The 21,595-nt window shown below is 38.8% G+C and overlaps 1 protein-coding gene across 20 annotated transcripts in view; it reads right to left on the reverse strand.

The window, feature by feature from the left end:
* The window catches only part of NRXN3 (neurexin 3), a 925,309-nt gene that overhangs the window by 130,059 nt on the left and 773,655 nt on the right, over positions 1 to 21,595 (reverse strand). For all 20 annotated transcript variants that reach the window (XR_001412019.1, XR_001412018.1, XR_001412017.1 and 17 more), the window contains one exon: positions 5,633 to 5,804. Coding sequence is in view for 16 of the 20 variants with exons in the window: in XM_014941879.1 (XP_014797365.1) it covers positions 5,633 to 5,804 (172 nt within the window). In the remaining 4 variants the exon portion in view is untranslated. The remainder of the gene's footprint in view (positions 1 to 5,632; positions 5,805 to 21,595) is intronic.

Genomic DNA, 21,595 nt, shown 5'->3' on the forward strand with positions numbered 1-21,595 from the left:
AAAAAAAAAAAAAAAAAGGATTTAGGTATTTGGAAACTTATTAGGCTGCAACCAATATTTTAATTTAGTACTATCAAAAGAGCAGAGTTAGCATCAACCCACTGAGAAATACTCAGCACTTCATTAAAGTATCTAGTGGCCTTCAACAGCAATACAAACCCCACCACATTTCAATCTCTATCCTCCCAGTCACAGAAGATAATTTAGTAAAGGAAGGATAATCAGATGGAACTATGCATATCATTCAATTGTATTAAAAGGGGAACATAGCATACATATTACACCTTTCCACCACCATAATTCCTTCTCCACAGTTAAAACAGATGAGATGAGACATACAGTATCTATTAAATTTATAATATATAGATGCTGTATATAATTTCAGCTGTCTCACATCACCCACCTGGTACCAACCAAGCAATTTCAGATCTTCCCACCAAGTAAATGAAAAATATATTGTAGCAAGAGAGACTTCATGCCTTTCACATTTTAGATCAGTGGGGCAATCTAGACCACCATCACTTTAATCTCTGTGTCTGGAAAGCATTTTGTTTCAGGCAACAGCAGGTGAGGAAGAAAGACTTTGTCTCACATAGACTACTAAAAACATAGTTCAGTGAAGACTTTATAGTGGCATAAACCACTATAGCTGAGAAAGGAAGTCATCCTATCCTTCCCTGTGTCCTGAACGATCATGTCCACTTCCATGTGGCCTCTTTTCCTGGGCCAGTTACATGGTGAATGGCATTGGTAAAGCGATCCAGTTGAAGGGAGGATGAGAGAGTGTAGAAAACAGAAATGTGCCTATTTAAGTAACATGACTATGGGAAGGAGTAATGAAAGAATGAGCTCCTCTGTCCAGCTCCAGCTGTATCCCATGGTAAGATCCATCTACATCAGCATTTTAGTTTGAATCAGGAGCATTCCTCTGCGATATACCTCCAACTCTCTCCACTTGCTGCACTGGTTCACATACTGAAATGCTCTCACAGAATACAAACTGGATTCCTTTCAAATTAAATTAAACCAACTGTTCAGGGGCATTCAGTCCTAGGAACTTAAAACTATTCTGAAGGAAAACTCCTGTACAAACATCAGGGTCTCAGAACCAACTTTTTATTTTATGGATACTCACTTATCAGGCCACAGTACTTGCCAGAGCAGTCAAAAAGTCTCTGGAGTTCTGCTGTCGAGAGCTAACTGTCCAGCTTCCTAAAATTCAACTTTCTCAAAAACATGTACTTGAGAGAGAGAACAAAGTAGGGGCACAAAGGATGAAATCCTTTTTCTTTTATTCTGTGCCAATGGAACTGCAAATTAATGTCATTTGAAAGGGCAGAGACTCCTAAAAGAAAGCTAAGAGATCACTCAAGAGAATGGTAAAGGGGAAAAATATAAAATCTGCATTGGGTGGATGAACTAATGAATCCTGATAAGGATCCAGTTATTTAATACTTTCCTATTTCTTATTTTTAAAATGCAGGAATAAAATCCAGGCTACAGTTCTCTTACTAAATCATGTATTTTTTAAATGGCAATCTTTTCCTGCCTCTCAACTCCCTCCCTTTAATACTCTCCTTTAAAATATTACTCCAATTAGACTTTATTTTGGTGCACTGATACTCTTGCTTTACAGCTTCTCTTCACCTAGTTTTGTTTCTTTTTCTACTGCAGAAAATGTAGTCAGGGCATGGATGAATGAACAGGAATATCCTGCATGTTTTGATGTACACTACAAATCTGACAACACACAACTATTTATTTGAAATCAAAGATACTGGAGAGAAAAAATTAAATCTCCAGTGTAAGAAATTATGTGTCAAGACAAAAGATTCATTTTTAACCGTTCTGATAATTGCTGACTCCTTCCCAACACCAGGATTCCTAAATTAAGTCTTTTGCAAAGTGCCTCAAATGAGTTTATTGTAATCTGACACAAAAACATGTCAGAGGCTTCATCTGCCTGAATGAACTTTCCTAACTTACCTACACTTGGTCCAAAATGACTTCTACTTCATCAGTAAAGATTAATCTAGATATAGAGAAGGCTTTCAGTAAGAACATAAAAGCAAGAAAACACCAATGACCAAGTACAATCTGTTACCTGGGGTGTACACCAAAGGGGGAAGGCATGTGAGACAACAGAAGGCAGGCAGTCATGGAACACTGCATTTTAGGGCATGGAAATTCATACATTCATACAGCAAAAAGTGTATATCCTGACTGAGAAATATGCTGGGATGATCAGCTCCATGAATTAAGCATCGAGGACCTGGCTACCAGTACAGCCTATTGAAAAAGCCCAACTCCTTATTGTGTACTTCAGGGAGGGCAGAAAGGGCAAAACTAATGCCAATAAACCATAAATGGCTCAATGATTTTGGCTGAACTAAATCGCAACAGATGAATTGCAGAAAGCAGTGCTAATACTGCTATTTGCCAGGAGCTTTGTCTCAGGTACCTGCACTGGGCCACTGTTCAGAGTTTTACTGCCCAGTAAGAGAAACTCTGGCAGGGCTGGAATGGTACACACAGTGAGAGATCTTCCCTAGTGATTGGGATTATTTCAGTCCCAAAGTTTACCCAATTTTAGCTCCACTTTAATTCCCTCCTTTACAATTTCTCTCTAATCCTTTTCCTCCAAAGAAAGCATAAAGCTCATGTTGCAGGTGACTGAGATGTAATTGGATGCTATAAAAAACAAAATGTCAGTGTCTGAGTTGTAAGTTTGTTGCTTTTCCATTTTCCTTCCACTTCCTTTGTCTTTTATATGAAGTTACAAAAATACAGCTTTGGAGTCTTTCAGTCCCATTGGGCTAGTTTCATTTAATTTCAATTTAACTGAAGACTGTGTTTTAAAGAAAACCAATATTCTCTCTCTTTGCTCACTTAATGAATATCTCACTTTTATTTGTACTTTCCATTGAGCAAGTAATTATGAGTCTAATGCATAATCCTTCTACAGGTAATAAAACTCAGAGAGGAGCATGGAAGTGCCATTCAGAACACAGCCCTGCTGCCTTAAGATTGCATCATGGGTGCTCACAAAGTTTGTTAGCTCGCAAAATTTGCAAGCATTAGGCTGTAGCACTGTGTAGGAAATCAAGTACACATGAAATTGTTCATATGAGAGATATCACTGCATGCCCTAACACGTATGTGCTACAAATGCGACGTTTTTTTAAACACTACAAATATTTGTGTTTCCAGAATTGAAGTGATCCTACACATAAAATACCAGATTCCTTACTTATTATTACACAAGCGTGAAAGCAATTGCAGTTTCAGCAGTCTCCAGCTGAAAGATGCTGGATTAGCCTGGGTCAACCAAATCACAAAGCTTTTTACAGAGTTGAAACTCTCTTGAACGCCAATTTGGAGTTTGCACTCAGTAGGAGCAACTTTAGTCCAAATTTGGTCTGTGAAAGACAACAAATTATTCATTTCAAAAGCTCCTGTTTTTTCATCTTTTAAAGCATTAATTTCCCAGAAAATAAAACTAAGTATTGGTTTCCTGTAATTATTGGCTTTTCTCATTGAAGCTTTTCCTGAATTTGAGGTATTCAAAATGCCTCGTTATTATATGGATATTCTAGTATTTAACATGAATTGAGATCAAGCCACTACCCTTCCCTTTGGGAGGGCTGGAACATTGCCCTTCTCCCTTGGTTATTTTCCCTAGCACCATAGGATTATTATTTTTTTTTTTAAAGGAACTTTTTTAAACTCAGCTAAAAAATCGGTTTGAAAGAAACTGGAAAAAATTAGGGAGACACATGCACACATACAAAATGTTATCCCATAAACCTTATTTTCACAGGGACAGTCTGAAAACTTCATCATCTACAAATAGCCAGAAGCTGAAATACATGCATGGAAAGAAAAAGGGGTCTGGAGCATAAAGGTGTCCTTTTCCCTTTGGGAACAATTGCACTTACTCAACACTAACCCAGAACATAAGATTAATGCTGATTCTATAAACCCATACATCTTCAAATGAAAACACAGGAATATCTTTAGCCAAGACAGAAGCAGAGGGTACTGAAGTATTCTCCGAGTGTGATTTATTTTCCCTTTTAAAAAAAATCTCTCTAAAGCTATGAGCTGAATATTTTGTTTCTTTACACCAGGGACTTACTACAGTGAGTAATAAAAGAAGAAAATTTATTCATGGGGTTTTTACTGACAATAATTGGCTGCCAACTGGATCAGAGGTATTTTACCACACAATAATTGATGAAAGGAGCAGAAGATGCTCAGTCTGAGCCTCCATTGGCCATGCTTCTCTCTCTAACCAATGGGTAACAGAGCTAGAATCTTACTCAGCATGTCTGTCATGGCATTCTTGGAAAGCAATTATTTCACAGAAATAAGGATAATTATTAAAACGTACTCTTTTGCATATACATCACCAAAAACTGACAAAGTGTCACACTGAATATGTGGTAGAGATCACAACAGAACAGATCTCTTATATTAAAATTTTTCTTGTGTAATTTCTGAGTGGAAGAGATGAAATTATCCCCTTGGAGTAATTTATTAGTGCAACATTACATAAACAATTAGGATATTTCTTATCATTTGAGTTGAAGTGGCTTGTGGACCACTCCTACACAACTAGAAAATTGTCTCATGTTTATCACAGAATTCTTCCTTCTGTCCTGGGTCAGTTATGTACATCCTTAAAAGGTAGAACTGGGAGTTGCTTAGACTGGAAATCAACAAGAAGATCATGGTTTTACCTTAGACAAGAACATGTGAAAAAGAAGACTGTGGTTAACCTTGGAATTCTTTCCTTGTGCTCCTCCTCCTGTCTTTTGTAACCATTTACATCACCAAGCCTTAGCTATCTGATGTACTGTCAGCATCACATACAGCAATCTGGTTTTCACTTGCAGTGTGCGTGACTGTTTAGCATGGTGACTTATGGTACCACAAGGTTGTGATCTGCCAGTGGTGGGACAAAACATGGGACAGTGATTCAAGAGCCAGTTGTTCACTATTCCTGGTGGATTTAGGGTGATGATTTCCTAAGAGATACTGAATTGTTCCACTGCATTTTGACCTCAACTCAACTAAAAGTTGACAACTTTGGCTAGATTGTGTATCAGCCTTTATATTTGCAAACCTAGGAGTAAAATTCAAGTGATGAAAGATTATGAGGCAATCATAAAGTCTGTTCAAATACTTGACACTTAATCTTACACATTACTTATACTTCAGCTTTATATCTATGATAGACTGTGTCTTGGGTGTGGCTAGAGTCAACTCTCCTTTTGGTAAGGTCCATTCAAAACATTTCTCCCTTAAACAGTTAGCAAATATCACAAGTAGCAAAACCAAGTTTGTTGTTGAATTAGTTTGTGACTCTCTGTGTAACCAGGATTCACTTAGAGACCTCTGAAATAGCAGGATCTATGTGCATCATCCTGCACAGATGGCATGTTTTCTCTTCCTGTGTAAAGGACCATACTTTGTTTTCCAACAGACAGAACATGCACCACCAGGCTCATCAATTCATTGTTGAGATGAAGCAACAAAGATTTATACAGTACCCAGTTGTTGTCAAACATTATTCTTTTTTAGACATGGATAGGCACAAAGAGAAAAACAAAGAGAAACAAGTACATACCTGTTGGGTAGTGTTCATTCACTGGCCAGCTGTCAACCTGAAGTGTGGCATTGCCACCATTCCTGGTAAAGCGTACCACATGGTATTTGCCATCGTTTACAGGTGTGCTTTCCTCTTTAATAGAGATGTCCACTGTGCCAATATTGAAGACTACACCAATCTTCCCTTGCTCCTGAAATGAAAGACAAAAAGAAACAAATGCTTGTAAATTGGTGCTTATTAGGGGAACATACTTGGCCTATAAATCTCTAATAGGTAACTGTGTCGGCAGAGGGCACTGAAGAATACAAAGAAGCATCACTTTGAGCAGTCAGGAGACAATTCATTGGCTCTGCTTCAGTGCAAACAATGTGTTTCACACTCCTCTTTACAGCATTCACCTGAACACAGTGACTCATCTGCTGCCTTAAAACATCACAGGGGACAGGTGAGAAATCAGGCAATAAAACCAAGGAGATGTAGATAAATAGTTATTTGAGCAACATCTCTACTGATTAGTAGTTGCTTGTTCAGTTGTCATCTGAAATGCAGCCGCAGGCAGCCTGTATCCCAACTGCTTCACAAACAGAATAACAGAACAAAACAAACACCCCCCACCCCAAAACAAGTAACTGTGGGATCCAGAAGGAAGAATGCAGTTACAAGATGGACAAAATTAGAAGGGAGAAAAAATGTAATTAGCCAACTTTGAATTTGACCACCTGAGGGAAGCTAACTGTTCTTACACAAAATGGAGAACCCTCCAGACTTTCAAAAGCTGCAGTCTTCTATTTTTCTGTCACACCCCAAGCAGTGCCTTACCAACAGTCAGTCCTCCATAGTGTTATCCCAAAACCTTCCACCAGTCACTGACTGAAAGGGAAGAGCAGGCAAAGCCAGTTGTACCAGCCATAACACTTCCTCCTGCAGCTCCCCTCATGTAGTTCCCAGCAATAACTAGATTCAATGACTTTAGGTTGTAAAATACGCACCCAGAGTATATTCAGGTTAGATATCCACATTTATTACTACTGATTTAAACAGTACCAGAAATTTCCATCAGTGCACAGTATACATTTAATTAGGATGCATCTTCATGCCCTCAACAACAAGAGGCACAGTATGCTGGCATATTAGATGTACTGCACAGATTCAAATCTGGGGCAGACAGACATAATTAAAATGTGTTGTATAGGATGCCAATACATTTGCTAGCCATACATACTATAAAATTGGTCTTATCAACTGTTCCAATAGAGAAATCAAGGAAGAAACAACCACTAGAGATAATCAAGGAAGAAACCAATAGAGAAATCAAGGAAGAAACAACCACCGCCCTCAACAAGAGGCACAGTATGCTGGTGTCACCGTCTATGAAGGCATATTAGATGTACTGCACAGATTCAAATTGCCCTCAACAACAAGAGGCACAGTATGCTGGCATATTAGATGTACTGCACAGATTCAAATCTGGGGCAGACAGACATAATTAAAATGTGTTGTATAGGATGCCAATACATTTGCTAGCCATACATACTATAAAATTGGTCTTATCAACTGTTCCAATAGAGAAATCAAGGAAGAAACAACCACAGAGAGTGGATGTCCATCTCATAACCAAATACAGCCTGTTCAAAACAAAACTGAGGTATACTGGAAGGGGGTAAGAGACAATTTTATTACTCCTATTACCCTATATATCTGCTAGTGGACAGAGGACTCCATACTTCAGGGCTGTTACCCTGACTGACTTCACTACACTCATGTCAGAAAATCTCAGCAATAAGAATGAAACCTCTCCTCTTATACTTGAGGGTCACCTCCAGTTCCTCTCCTGGAGTTATTCCTGCCTCATAGCATCAACAGATCTTTTTCTTAAAACCTTCATGTCTTCCAATTTCTCAGAGAGACCTTTCCTGATTCCTGCTTTACCTTACATTTCAGTTTCCTCATACCAAACACTCAACACAAGACCCTTTTCCCAAGTTCCTGTCTTAAATACCCTTTGTTTACTGGACTTATTTTTTTCCCAACACCATGTTCCCTGTTCTTCAGGCTACAACACTGTTATTAGGAAAGGAAAACAAACGGTCCTGTAGCTGAAGAGGTGATTACAAAAACTGGACTGTGCTTTGACTACGTGAAATATAGCACTGTAACAGTACACACCCTGATATTCTTTCTCTCATTTTATAATGGCAATTTTAGACTTTGCTAAATGCATGCTGGATAGCAAGTCTCACATACATTCACACTACTATGCTTTGCATAGGCTTCTCTTCAAGATATTAACAAAACATGGGGTAAGTGGATTACTGCTCCCAGCAGATGCATGAACTCAGATACCATGTGAAAAAACTCAACATTTCTTCTCTTATGCTACCTCAAAAATAAGGGAGCTTTCACTGAACAGAGATTTATTTCAGGTAAAACCATTTCTGGCACAGCTTTGCCACTTTTTTCCAACATATAAAGTGATCTCTATTTTAGTGAATCTTTTGCTGGCAACCATGTAATTATCTGCATAGTAATTAGCAAAGAACAAGTTATTAATTTTTGTTCAAATACTCAAAGAATGTCTATGACCAATTAACCTGGTTACTGACTCCAGGTGGCTTTACAAGGCGCTGCCTTATATTCAGCCTCCCAGACAACCTCTCACACAGCTTTTCAATGGCCATCAATGAATCAATCTTCTTTTACAAACTGTGGCCGCTCTGAGAAGAGTCCACCTTGGTGAAGGCATAGAGTAACACAGTAAGACGAAGTTTGTCTAGCGGAGCAGATCTCCACTACCAGAGAGGTGGAAGGCATTAAGAGGTATTCAGCAGAGAAAGCTGTGTACCTTCAAGCCCTACAGACTAAACAATGCGAAGATAAAAACTTGCAAGTGGGGAAAGGGATGGTGGGAAGTTTAGCTAATCTCCCCTGCAGAAGGAGAAAACATTTCATATCTCTCCTTCCAGGAAAACAAGACAAAATCTTTTGCCATTCCCATTCCTCAGACTTGAAGAAAAAACCCTATTTAAAGATCTAGTGATAACCCATGTATAAGAGGGCAAACTCGGAAAGAAATAAGATTCTGGAAGTGGAGGACTGAAAACCACCAGCAGCCTTTGGTCTGCTGAGAAAGGTGGGAAATGAGCAAACGGACACCCTCCCCATCCCGAGCAGATCGGTACCCTCTCCTGCAGCCAAGGAAACAGCTTTTCTCCAAGCTGTGCAACACGTTGTTGCAACTGAGAAGTGCAAAAGTTTGTAAAAAAAAAAATTCATGGGTCTGACTGAAGGACTACCCCAGCTCTCTTCAGTCCCTCCATGGGCAGAGCTCCTCGTGACCCTTTAAGAGCAATTTTGCAGAAGCACAACTTTGTGTCAGATTTTGATACCCCTATTTGGACTGAGTAGGAGCTTGCCATGAAAATGGTTCTGTTCCAATTACCAGCATAAAACACAATATAATACAATACTCTGAAATGAGGGCTATTGAAGCCAAATTGCACACACAGAATTAAAGATATAGTTTATTCATGGTATTTTATATCTCTAGAGCACCAGATACTAGGAAAAAAGCAACAATTAGTTCACGCATTCCTAGCAGAAGGAAAAAAAAAATAAAAACAGAAAGAAAATTCTACAGCAAATAACAGTGACCATGGACACAGGGGGTAAATCCAGGATTTATTTTCAAGATCTCTTCAATTCCAGAGTTTCCTACACTGCATCATCTCGTTAAAAGCAGCTTTTAGAAAGATCTACCTTCCTTCTAAACCCAAAAGACAAGCTTTACTGCTAAACTTCAACACTTCATGATGGATGTGCCCTTTCATTCTTTTCCCCATACATTCAGCTAGTAGATTTTCTTTCCATGTTACCAAACATAGGTATTAACTAGACCATAAGTATGTGACAAAGAAAGCTTCACTTCTGAGCCACCATCTGTAATGTTTATTTTGTAGTTAGAGAAAAAAATAATCCTAACCATACAGCATGGGTAAACCCAAACACCTAGCCACATGGGGTAGGCAAGCTACTTGCTCCAGAAGGGATAAAGGGAATTTTAATAGACAGTATGCATTTTTTCTTTCCTTCATCAGTATTCGCTGGGCTGACCCAAAAACTTTCCATGAAAGGGTGACCATTAATTAACTGTTCTGAAACCTCCATATGACATCAAGTGCTGGCACTATAACCTTGGAAAACTGAGAACCATTTTATTTATAAATAATGAAGTGAACTCAGCATTCAATCTGTATTTTACTTCTCCCTTTCTTTATTTAAGGCTACTGTGCCAAAAAGGATTTTTAAAGTTCTTTAAGAATTTATCTTTTGCTAACTTGCCCCATAAAAATTGCTGCCCTCAAAAGCCACATTACCTTCTCCTCAGTTAAAGTTCCTCTGGAGATAAATTTCTGCCACGATGACTCTAAGATTTCAGGCAAATAATTGTGATCACGTAATGGAATGGTTGTAGATAAATTATACGAACAGAATAAAGCAAAGTATTAAAAAGTATGTACAAGGCCTCGCCTTGCCCTCTCTGTTCTAAACCATGTCCTTTCACAGGCTCCTGGCAGCAGTTTCTTGTTACAGGCACTGCTCCCAAAACTTTCTGATCATCATCAAATGATACAGGGGCTAATCTATAGCCTGGATCAGGAGATCTGCAATCTATTGCTTGCCCGTAAGCACTATTTCACTTGGGGCAACTTTTTCTTTTACTTTCCCATGAAAGATATTCTTCATCTGTGACAGAGGGGTGATAGTCACCTACCTTTCCAAGCTCTACGAGCACTGTAACACAGATATAGTTTACTTAAACACTGATGATACCCTGACAAATCCAGCCATTTCAGTCCTAACAACAGCCACAATCCAAGAGGGGCAGGTCGTAAGGTTTTTTCAGCTTTTACCTTCCAATTCTCTGAAACCTATTCCTTTCCTCTGACAGGACCTTAGGAACATTTCTGACGCCTGACATTTCTGTAGGTGTGTTTTTTTCTTTTGTTTCCCCCACCCAGAGAGGACCAGAGCCTGTCTGCATGTAAACTGTCAGGACTTTGTTTGCTCTGTGCCGTGCCTTTACATTTTCAAGGCATCTGTCTTTCTGTATCAGGTTGGGTGGAAAGAAAGTCAAATGGGGGTGGCAGTGGTTCTGTAAGATGGAGCGTGTTAGACAGGACGCATACACTAACAGCCAAATGCACGTGTGCTCTGAAAAGAGCTTTACCTTTGGATCGTCTTTTTCTTAATCTAGAATTCAGATCATCCAGACTGAAAGTGTACAGCTGTACCCTGTGTGCAGAAAGCATTTAATTTCAAAAACCAAGAGAGAGAACCCCAGGCAACAGGACAAATCCTACTCTCAGGTGCATCGATACGAATCAATAGCAATTCTGTTGAAGAAACTCGATTCTTACTGATGCAAGTAGAAGCAGAGTTTATAACACTACCTTTATGTTGTTTTGTTTCTTTTTCTATAACTAAATCTAAAAGAAAAAAAAATAATTTATAAAACATAACTGAAATCCAACTAGAATCCCAGGACAACTGTGTTTTCTCACACCCGTTTTACTTCATAATTTTTTAATAGTCACTGCTGTGCAGACTGCCTCCTCCTCCTCCCCCCCGGCTGGTTCCAGCATGACTAGGCATCAGCCCAAACCTGGCAGACAATATTCCTAGTTACTGCTTCCTGAAAATCACTGCTGATTTTGCTGCTCTCATCTGAAAGTGATACAAGACCTTTCAGTAATACGACAAGCCATTTTGCACTGTAGGAAGGTTTTGTAAAGGTTTGGGGTTTTTTGGTTTTGTTTTTTCTTTTTTCCCCACAAATGCCACACACGTATACTTCAACTCTGCTACCCTCTAAATTCAGGAAAATTGCTTTGTTTTCTTATAAACCCAAGTATTGCTCTTCCTGGAATAGCTTCCTTCTATTTAGGTTCCTCTGACATACAGTCTATGTTTTTAAAAAGAGATTGAACTTTTTCTCCCCCTTTGGAATTGTTTTCCACTTTATTCTTTAAGTCTTTCTTTACTTGTTTTCCTTTGGTTTTGGTCTTTTTGTTTTGGTTTGGTTTTTTTCTTTTCTTGTCTGCTTGTTTTTTTATTTTTGCCTCAAATTTGATTCTGGATGTTAGCCCAGCTGTCAGATCACTTTGTGCTTTGGGGGACCTTGCAAAAAAATGCTGAATGTAGCGAAGTATCCAGGAAGTCTTGAAGGTACAGATGTATATATTCCACAGAGGACGTTCACTAACTGCAATGCCAAATCACTTTATGTGAACTTTCACTGTAAACAGAAACTCAGAAAGTTCTTTACTGATTAAGAAGGTAACAAGAGCCAGTTACTGTGCTTAGAGGACCCTTCTGAGCTGCAACTAGAACTAAATGCATGGCTGGACAGGCCTTTCTAGGATATCTTTATTGATGAATTTAAGAAGGGAAAGTACTAGAAGCTGTATTCAGCACAGAGTATAAGGCAGTTACTTCTAAATCCACTCTGTCTGGTCATATTTAATGCCATGTTTAATACCTCTGGGTGGTAAGTCTGAAATCAGAATTCGATATACACAAAATTCTGGAGTTGGGTAAAGGGAGAGCTTCCCAGATGAAGCTCTTTGTCCAAATAATGATGCCAGGGAAGGCACGCTTAAGAACCAGTACAGACACTCGGGCAAATACAGTAATCAACTAAAGCAGTAAATGTTGTTAATGAAATGACAGGCACTGAAGCTCACTTGATTTGGAAGCTTTTGATCAGGGTTTCAACACTTTACAGTTATCTTGAAACAAGAAAAAAAAAGTTATTAACATGAAAGGAAGTACATAGGCCAGCTAATTTTGGCTGATTCTTAAGAGCCATTATAAGGAGTGGTACATCGTTATTTGTTACTTTGTTGTATATCTGTTTATTTGTTACTATGTTGTTGTTATTTTCTAACTGCTTGTTACTGCTTCTTTAAGATGCTGAACAAGATCACTAAATGCCAGTTACAAACCTTTTTATCAGAGAGAACGATACACACAGAGGACAAAATAAATAGAAATTATTACCCTTCAGGGCCATGGTTTTTAAAAGAAGCAATTCTCACAGATACATAATTTATAAGGCTAAAAAGGACAATTGCTATAATCTAGTCTGCTCTAAAATTTTATACGAGGCCATATATCTTGTCGGAATTGATTCTTTGTTGAACTATAGGATATATTTCAGAACAACACTTATTTGTGATTTGAACATTTACAGCTGAGGAAAAAAGCCCCAGCATCATTGCAGTTGCTGCTTTGATGAGATTGGCCTAGTGTTGAACATGGTCAAAAAGGCAAGTGGAATGTCAAGAATTATCAAAAAAAAGGAAGAGTGTAAAAAAGGAAAATCTCTGTTATAAACTAATGGTGCACCTTTGACTTTAATTCTTGAACACAGTACACAGATTTGTACAGGCTGTCTCAAAAGAAAAAGAGGAAATACAAAAGGTTCAAAAAGGTATCACGCTTGAAATGTAATATATAACACCATAAAAAATAGAGATGATTCAGCACTATCTTTTTTTTTATAACTCAAAGAACTACAAATGCGTAGTCAAATAATTTAGTAATAAAGTTTAAACAATGATTTTGAGTCAGTGTGTAACTGAATTGCGCAGCTTACTGTCATGGGATGCTTCAGATGCCTAAGACACATTCAAAATTAGAGAAATTCATGGGAGGAAAATCAATCAAGAGCCTCTGAATATAACAATGTGAATATAACCTCCTGCTCAGCAGTTCCTTAAAAGCAGATCACTACTGTTTCTTTTTAACTTTTATTTCCTATACTGAAAAACCATCAAGCATCATACTTCTATAAATTACTTGTAAGATGGAGACCAAGTCAAAATTTTCTTGAAGGTTCTTCCCAATTTTTATTCATTTTATGATGAAGTCTAATGAGAATCTTATCTTTTTCATGGAAGGTTTAGAAAAGGTAGTTTAGATCAACATCTGCCAGGACCAAGCTGCTGTATTTAGTCCTGCCTAGGAGCAAGAAGATGCTAGCACACGTGACTTAAGTTCCAGGTTCATCTTGCTGTGCCTGCAAACCCTCCACCCAGCTTTTCAGAGCACAAGGGAAAAGCACCCAGGTCTATGAGTTCCTCACTTGAAAGCAGGTTTTCCAGTTCCTTGTTAAATCTTCCCCACGGCCCCTGACACTCCTTCAGCTGACTAAATACTTTTTTTCAAATGTAGACACTAGAAATATTTATCTTCAGTTCACAGAAATTACACAACCACTTTGGTTTATATGTTCAAAGACCACACTGTATCTTTTGGCCAGGGTTTTACCAAGGGGGCTCACACCTGACACTTACTCACCAGGGCCAATAGTCTTACTCAGGAGTGCCCTCTGGGAGTGTCCCTTGTATTGAGAGGTATCCTCTCCTCTCTGTTTTGAGATGCATACCGTTATTTAGCCCCCAAAAAGTGGATACCAAATTTCCTTGTTAAGAGCTTACCCAGCTATCCAAACTGCCCTTCAGATTTTGCCAGTTGACTGTTTCTGTGGGACACAAACTATTAGACAATACTTTTCTAATGGCCCATAATACAAGAAAATGTAGAAGTGCAATACATTGCTACTAAAATACGCCTTCTTTTTTTTTCCTGTTCTTGAAACTTTTTTTTGACCAAACACCCTTACAATACCACAGAAATACTGAGTTACCAGTGGGATGTGAAATTGCAGTTTCTTTAACAAATTCTTCTCTTGCTTTACTTTTACCTTATCTCCTCTCCTTTCATCTTTCCCTCTTTCAATCTTTGCCTTTTGTCTAATAAAACTTTATTTTATAAACAAAACTACCCTGAAGTCAAGACAAGGAAATGGACAAGCAGCTCAGTTCTGTGACAACTCTAGCAGGGTCAGGAGTGATTAATTAGGTACGATATCACACATGAGATAAGATTTCTTTTCCACTTTCACTGCTGCTCTGTTGTACCTTGAACAAGCTACTTCTGTTTCTCTTCCTCCATTTTGTCATTTTATACTATGAAGCCACAGGCTTATCGCAAAGTATATTCGTATATTATCTACCACAGTGGAGCCCTGGTATCCAGTAGGGCCTCCAGATGCTATTATAATACAAACAATTAATATCAAGCAGAGGCTCCTGATGTACAGTATCATCATTACCGTGACCAGGCTTGTACTAAGCTCGCCCTAAACCCATTTCCTCAAAATCTGGGGAACTCTGTGGCACATCTAGTTGCTCTTACTTAAATCTGCCACCCGCTGAGCAAAGCCTAGTAATCAGTGATATTCAGTGGTTTTAAAAGGGAGGCTTGCTTCTGTGCTATTCTGTGCCTAGGACTGTGTGCCCAATTAAATCATGTTCTCCCATGACCTAAGAAAGCACCAGTACACTGCCAGTCAATTAACAGGTGGTAAAATGTTACAAGAAATACATGCAGGTGTGTTTAGGCCACACAATTTGTGGAAAACAATTGTTGTTACACAGCTGGTGAAGCTCCAGCCGTGAGGCTGTTAATCCCTCTCATGTAGGGATATCATAATGCAAGTGGAGAAACAGAAATTAGCAGCGTGCTGGAAAGGGGCATTTCCTAGGGAAACAGAATGCAAAATGAATTAAGAAAGTGATACCTGTCCATTGGTTCACTAGCAAATACATTATTGAGATGACTAATTTGTTTCCCCAACTTACAATACACATCATGAAAACCTGCCCTGTCTGATTGTGTGAACTCCAACTATAATGAGGGTTAAGCATTCTGACAGTGCCTTTTCAAAATATCAAGAATATCTCCTGGCACGTTTTGTAAAATTATACCTTTTAGATATGATTCTGTACTAGGGTAGAAACAGGAACCATTTGGAACGTTGGCTTCTGTTTTTCTAAAGGACTCAGCCAATGCATACTGTGTGCTGCATTCTAAACCCAAAGCATCCCCAAGCACTCCTTTTGCATTACAGAAGCTGGATGATTAAAAGCATGGCTTTACATTTCTGTTCCTAAGTGCTGCCATGTAACTCGCTCCTCAGACAAAAATGTGACCAGCTGCTAAAATTATCACATCTACTCAATAAAGAAAAGACTGCAGTAGCAAGTCAGATTTTAGTAGGGCACAAGAACAAGCAACTCGCTTAAAAGCAGAGATCTTCCAGCTGAAAATATCTCCATCCATCTCACAATGTCTCCCTTGGAGTTTTAATCCAGTGGGTAACACCGCCAACAATTTACGCTGACAGAAGCTAAAGTGGCAGTTACACAAAATACGGCATCAAAGATCTGATACTTACAGGCAGCACAGAATAAACCACGTACCTTAACTACCAGGCTTCCTTATCAAGAGTGTTGGTACAATTGTGAGATGTCTGTGGGCTGAAGGCACAGCATATATCACTGTGTAATAGCAATCAGGGCTGTCTGTCTCAACCCATAACCCGCAGAAAAGTGAGCACTTGTCAGGAAGATGGCATTGAAAAAGAACACTGCTGTCTGACAGGAAAGGTGATCACAAATACCAACTTCCCACCATCCAATTAACCCAAGCGCAATAGATATAGAAATGCAAGGGCTGGAGAGGCTTTGAATAAAATTAATCTATTTAAACTTGGTTTTGCCTAAAGTCGATTTGTTTGTAAACTCTATTCTACCTTAATCATAAACAGTACTACAGGGTTTCAGAGTGCTCCAAAAATGCAAGCCCTAAGCAATATATATCACTAGATTTTTGTTTCTCAGTGGATTTTTTTTTTTTTAGATTTCTGATAGAATTTAATGCATCCCAGGTCTGTGGATTATATTCCTCTTGAAATCTACTTAACAAATTTCATGAGCTGTATATAAAATCAACAGTGTATTTTAAACAAAGCACTAAGTCTTTAGCAGATAAACAAGAGGTTTGAGCTAAGGTTCAATAGGCCCCTCCAATCAGACAAGATAAGAAGGAAAACATGAGTATATGTAAACACAAACAGTGCCTGCTCAGAGGTTATTTCTAGCTTTTCAAACCTTGCTTTTTTAAACTACAGATATTTTTTTTAGGCAAGTGTGATGTGGCTTTTGAGATGTGGCTGGACTCCAGCAGAAGGCTTTTCCAATCCTGTATCACAGGTTTCCTAAGATTTTATATGGGAATAGAAAATGTAGATTACTATATATAAACAGTATATGAACAGTACAGTATAGGAAATGTATACTTCTAATGAAATTACCCTAATTACCCCAAATGACAGAGCACTACTTAGTAAGGAACAGTGGAATATTAGACAGTGATGGCAAAAGAGAAGAGAAGCACATAGTGCTTTTGAACATGCCACTCACAAAGGAAGCCACCAGTACTGTTTGCATGTCGGAAAGCAGCGACAAAGAGAAATGACTTGCCAAAATTTTGTAGGAATTAGAAGTGACAGGAACAGAGCAAATAACCAAAAAGTCCTCCAATTCTTCGCTGAGTACCCTGTCATTGACATCACCTTGACTTTACTGCCACAGAACACTTCAAGCATTCATGTTTTATGTATGCATAGGACATCCTAAGTACTAAATAAATTCACATAGAACCCTCCCATTTTCCTTGGCAGTCTTTATATCTAACTCAATGCATATTTTTCCATGATCCACTGTCGGGGATCTCTGTTCAGTATTTTGTGGTGACCATTTCTAGGCCCTTCAACCTGAGCACCACTACCCTCACAGTAGAACTTGCTCCCCCCAGTCCCAAAGACATTTTTATGTCCATCTTCACCAAAAGTCTGCTTCTGAACCTAGTTGGAAACAGCACCTTACACACAGTTTGCATTTTCCTACATAAAAAAGATAACAGTTTTACTGAATCAAGATGGGCCACTAGGAAAAAGTTATGACTTGGCTGTTTTCGTATTTGTTTTGTGTTGTGGAATTTGTTTACTGTAAAGCTGCTTGGCAAGGATATATCAGCCAGAGACCAGTGCCAAATTTGTATTATGTTGGTTAGATCAGAACTCCTGTTGTCAAATTGAAACTTGATTATTGAGAAAGGATGTTATGCAGAAAGCTAAGGCACTTCCAGGACTAATTTCCAGTGCAGTAGATGTGGAAGGAGTAGAAAGTAAGGAGAAGACTAATGTTACAATTTCAGCTTCTGTACCTCTTTCTGATAACTTTTCCTCTCTACCTTCTAGGATAAAAAAAAAAAGAAAAAAGAAAAAAAGAAAAAAGAAGTGATGGGACAACTAATATATCAAAGGAAACTGCTTTCTTGGGACTGTGCTGAGAGCCTAAGCCTATTGCAATCTCAGCTGCCCTTGGATGCTGAGGGTCCTCTGGGTTCTCCAACACTTTGAAATCAGTGGGAGAGAAACACAAGTGAATTAAATATGAGGTGCACTCCTTGACCCAGCTTCCCTCTCCATATGGCCAATCACTCATTCACGTTAGCTTCTGAGGGAAGAAGCTATGTTTCATCAGGCCTTGAGGAAGAGACAACCCTCTATTTGTAAATCGTTGTAGCTACCATTAGGAGCACTGGGGTAAAGGTGGCTCAGGGGACAGGAGGTAAGATCAGAGCAGAAAGAGACCTCACGTGTCTACTCCTTGATCAGGAGCAGAGTGTTTGTGAGTAAACTGAAACAGCCCACGGAATTCAGAGGCACAGGACCCTTCTCATTTAGACTACACTGTTTGTGCTTACATACTGGGTGGAGAAATTTTCTTGCCTTTGTCCAGCACTTTGTGACATGGCAACAGTCAGTAAATATTACTTAAGTACAAGAACAGAGTTCCTCTCCTCATTCATTATTTTGTCAGCGTGCTGTTGAAGTTAATAGGTCAAACCCTGACATTTGTACTCAGGAGAAAGCCCTACAGAAGACCCAGATCTGAAAAAGGATTTAGCTTGATATTGTATGTTCAGTACAAAATATCATAGCCTTTAGAAATGAAATTTTAAAGAAATGCCGTTTAGTTTAGGGAAATAAGAGCAAAATGTGCCTTATCTCATCTTTTTGCAATGATATGATGTTGGTCCCAAATCCCAAGCCTTTCTCCTTCCTACACAGTCTACCCACCTGAGTTGCTCATTGGGAAAGTCAATGAAATGTCCCAAATCCCAAGCCTTTCTGCTTCCTACACAGTCTACCCACTGAGTTGCTCATTGGGAAAGTCAATGAAATTGTAATAGGTTGATTGTGTGAAATACAAACTGAAGGAGAGATGAGGGTGATGGATGTCTGTGGCCACCTATTACAGCTGTTGTATGCGGCTGTTCTTCATGCAGATGGAGGACAGTATTGGCAGCATATGGTATGGGAGTTTGGACTTGGAAGACAGATACAGCAGACTGCTGATAAAAAGAATTAAAACCAAAGCAGCACGGTGGCTAGCAAGCCAGTTTGACAGACTGAACTCTTGACAGCCCTCCTAGTTTCTGCACCTCTATACCTTACCCAGATCTCTAGGATTCCACCTCCATTCCTACCTCTCACATTTACCTCTGCCTGCAAAGGAGTCAGGAAGCCTTAGCTGGAAAGGGGCCAAACCCCATGGCCATTATGGTAGGTGCATCCAGGCAGCAATCAGTCAGTCAGTGAGGCTGGCCTGGGTGAAAGTGTCATAAAACACAATGAATAGCTCTTGTTCCTTTAAAACCTTACCATAGCCTGGATAAATAAGTGCTTTAGAAAACAGTCATTTGAGCACTTTAGTTGGTGGGATACACAGAAGCATAAGGTGATGAGGGCCAGCAGCTGTCCCTAGAGCAAGACTCCCAACTACACCTTCAATGGTAAGGCAGACAGGAGCATGGCATCCCAGGTCTTAGAGAATAACCCTGTACATCACAGAGTCATGCTGCCACTGAGGCCAAGATCTTAATCTCTCACACTAGCTGTGACCTAGGTTCATGTAGGGTTGAAGTTTATTGCTGTTTCTTTTTCTCCTGAACAGTTTTAACACTAATACTGGATCATCTTTCTTCTCACATGGCTCTCCTTCTTGTCCTATCAGAGCTTAAGCGTGTTTCTTCTCCCAGCAGACTTCCTGTTCCATTCCTCTCGGCATCTTTAATCATCTTCATTCGAGAAGACCTAAACTGCATTCTAACAGGAAGGGGCTTCTCGGGAGTGTAGTAAAATCTCACAATGATTTTACCAGATGCTTTGTGATATATTTTCTGAATGTTTACATTAAAAGAGGAGAAGACTGTTTTAGTTGACCCTCTGATAAGGAAATACTGATTAGATCATTAAAATTACCTGCTTTCTCAACCTTACTGATGGTCCTATGTCCACGCATGAAAGCGTAGAGTCAGTAGCCCCATCCTTTCAATGTCTCTTCTAGACCTATGCTATGGACAGACTATGGTCTGTCTATGGACCTATGCTATTAGACAGTGATGGTCTTTTTTCACACTGGAACACAAGTTAACCTAGTTACAGTCTCCCTAAATAGATAGGTACAAGTGACAGCCTGAATGCACAGCAAAATCCTGCATCAGGGCTCTGAAAGTTTCATAAGGGTTTGAGCAGCTTCTCATCATTGAGCTTTACACACTAGCAAGAGAACTGTCCCAGTGCATGAAAGGAGAATGGCCAGAATACTTCAGGAAGGACAACATCTAGTTCAACATTTCAGTTTTGTTTTGGAAAAAAAAGAAATCAAGATTTCAAAGAAAACATATTATACCAGCTTTTAAACTTTTCAGAATTTCTGTAGAAAAATTAATTAAAAATTTACAGTGGTTTTATTTAATTACCCCTATTTTGTTAGAACATTTGAATCTCTAGACATATTACTTATGATTCTACTTGGTCTTTATGTTCATCCTTCCCTTTGAAGAAAAAGGAAGCAGAAAAGATGACAAAATGAGATAAAGCAGAAATGTTCTTACAATTTATAACCCTAAACTTCAGATACTTATTTTATCTGAAGACACAATTTTCTAAAACAGCAACAACAGTTGGTTTCAAGGGACGGCGTTCAAAGTCTAAAAATATGTCCAGTTAAAAAATGATCTTATTGTGTTTGTTTATTTATTTATACATTTCCTTCACAATGAAATACATGGGTTTCTCAAATTGGTATTACAATGCAGAGCTATAACCACTTTGAACTGGTAACTAGTTTGTTCTACTATTGTATTAAAAAAACTGCACGTCATTATCATCTTTTTTAGCATACAGTATTTACTCAGTGCAGTCATGGCTATTGCTAAAAAGGTTGGCCTCTCTTAATCTCCCTGCCAAACTTTGGGCAGCGTTATCTCAAGAGACCAATAAGAAGAATTACTATCACAAGAGATAACACTGCTGTCCTTCTAATAAGGACTCTTCCTGACATTGAAGCATGTGCTACGCGGTGGCAAGGGAAAGTTTGTTGGGTATGTTTTATTCTGGAGTTTGTTAAACTCGTTGGTAGCTCAAATAAAGGGTGCCTGAAAGAAAGAGCCTGCCCATACTCTAAATGGGATATTAACTCTTCCTAGGTTTTAAGTCAGTTTCACACAGCTGTTTTCTGCTAGAATGCAAAGTTTTTGTCTGCCATAACTACAGCAATTAAATAGGAGAAAAATATTTTAAAGTAGTTTCTTCAAGCAAAGTTATTTGCATCTTAGAGAGTTTTGGGGCTTTTGAAAATGCTCTTACCAATTCATTTTTACCATGATGCTTTTTTTTTTTCTTTGAAGTGACTGAATCTTAGACTTTTTTGGGGTTATTTTCTTTTTATTATTGCACGTTAAACACTTAAAGATGCCACCCTAATGTAGTAAGCTCAGTATCACAGTCAGTGGTCAACAGCTCTGCAACCTTCAAGGTGGCATGTACTTCCCCCAGCCTTCAGAGCTACGTTTCTTTCTTTGTAAAACTAGGTAGGTGACTTCAAGAAGAAAAGGGAACATGAAAGTCTTGACCTCTTTTCTAGCAAACACTCCACCAACAGAATGATCTGAAATGGGAAGGAAGCATGAAAGAGGCTTTATTGTTTTTGTGAGAGAGGT

The sequence above is a fragment of the Calidris pugnax genome, unplaced genomic scaffold, assembly GCF_001431845.1.
Source record: "Calidris pugnax isolate Ruff unplaced genomic scaffold, ASM143184v1 scaffold56, whole genome shotgun sequence".
Classification (NCBI taxonomy): domain Eukaryota; kingdom Metazoa; phylum Chordata; class Aves; order Charadriiformes; family Scolopacidae; genus Calidris; species Calidris pugnax.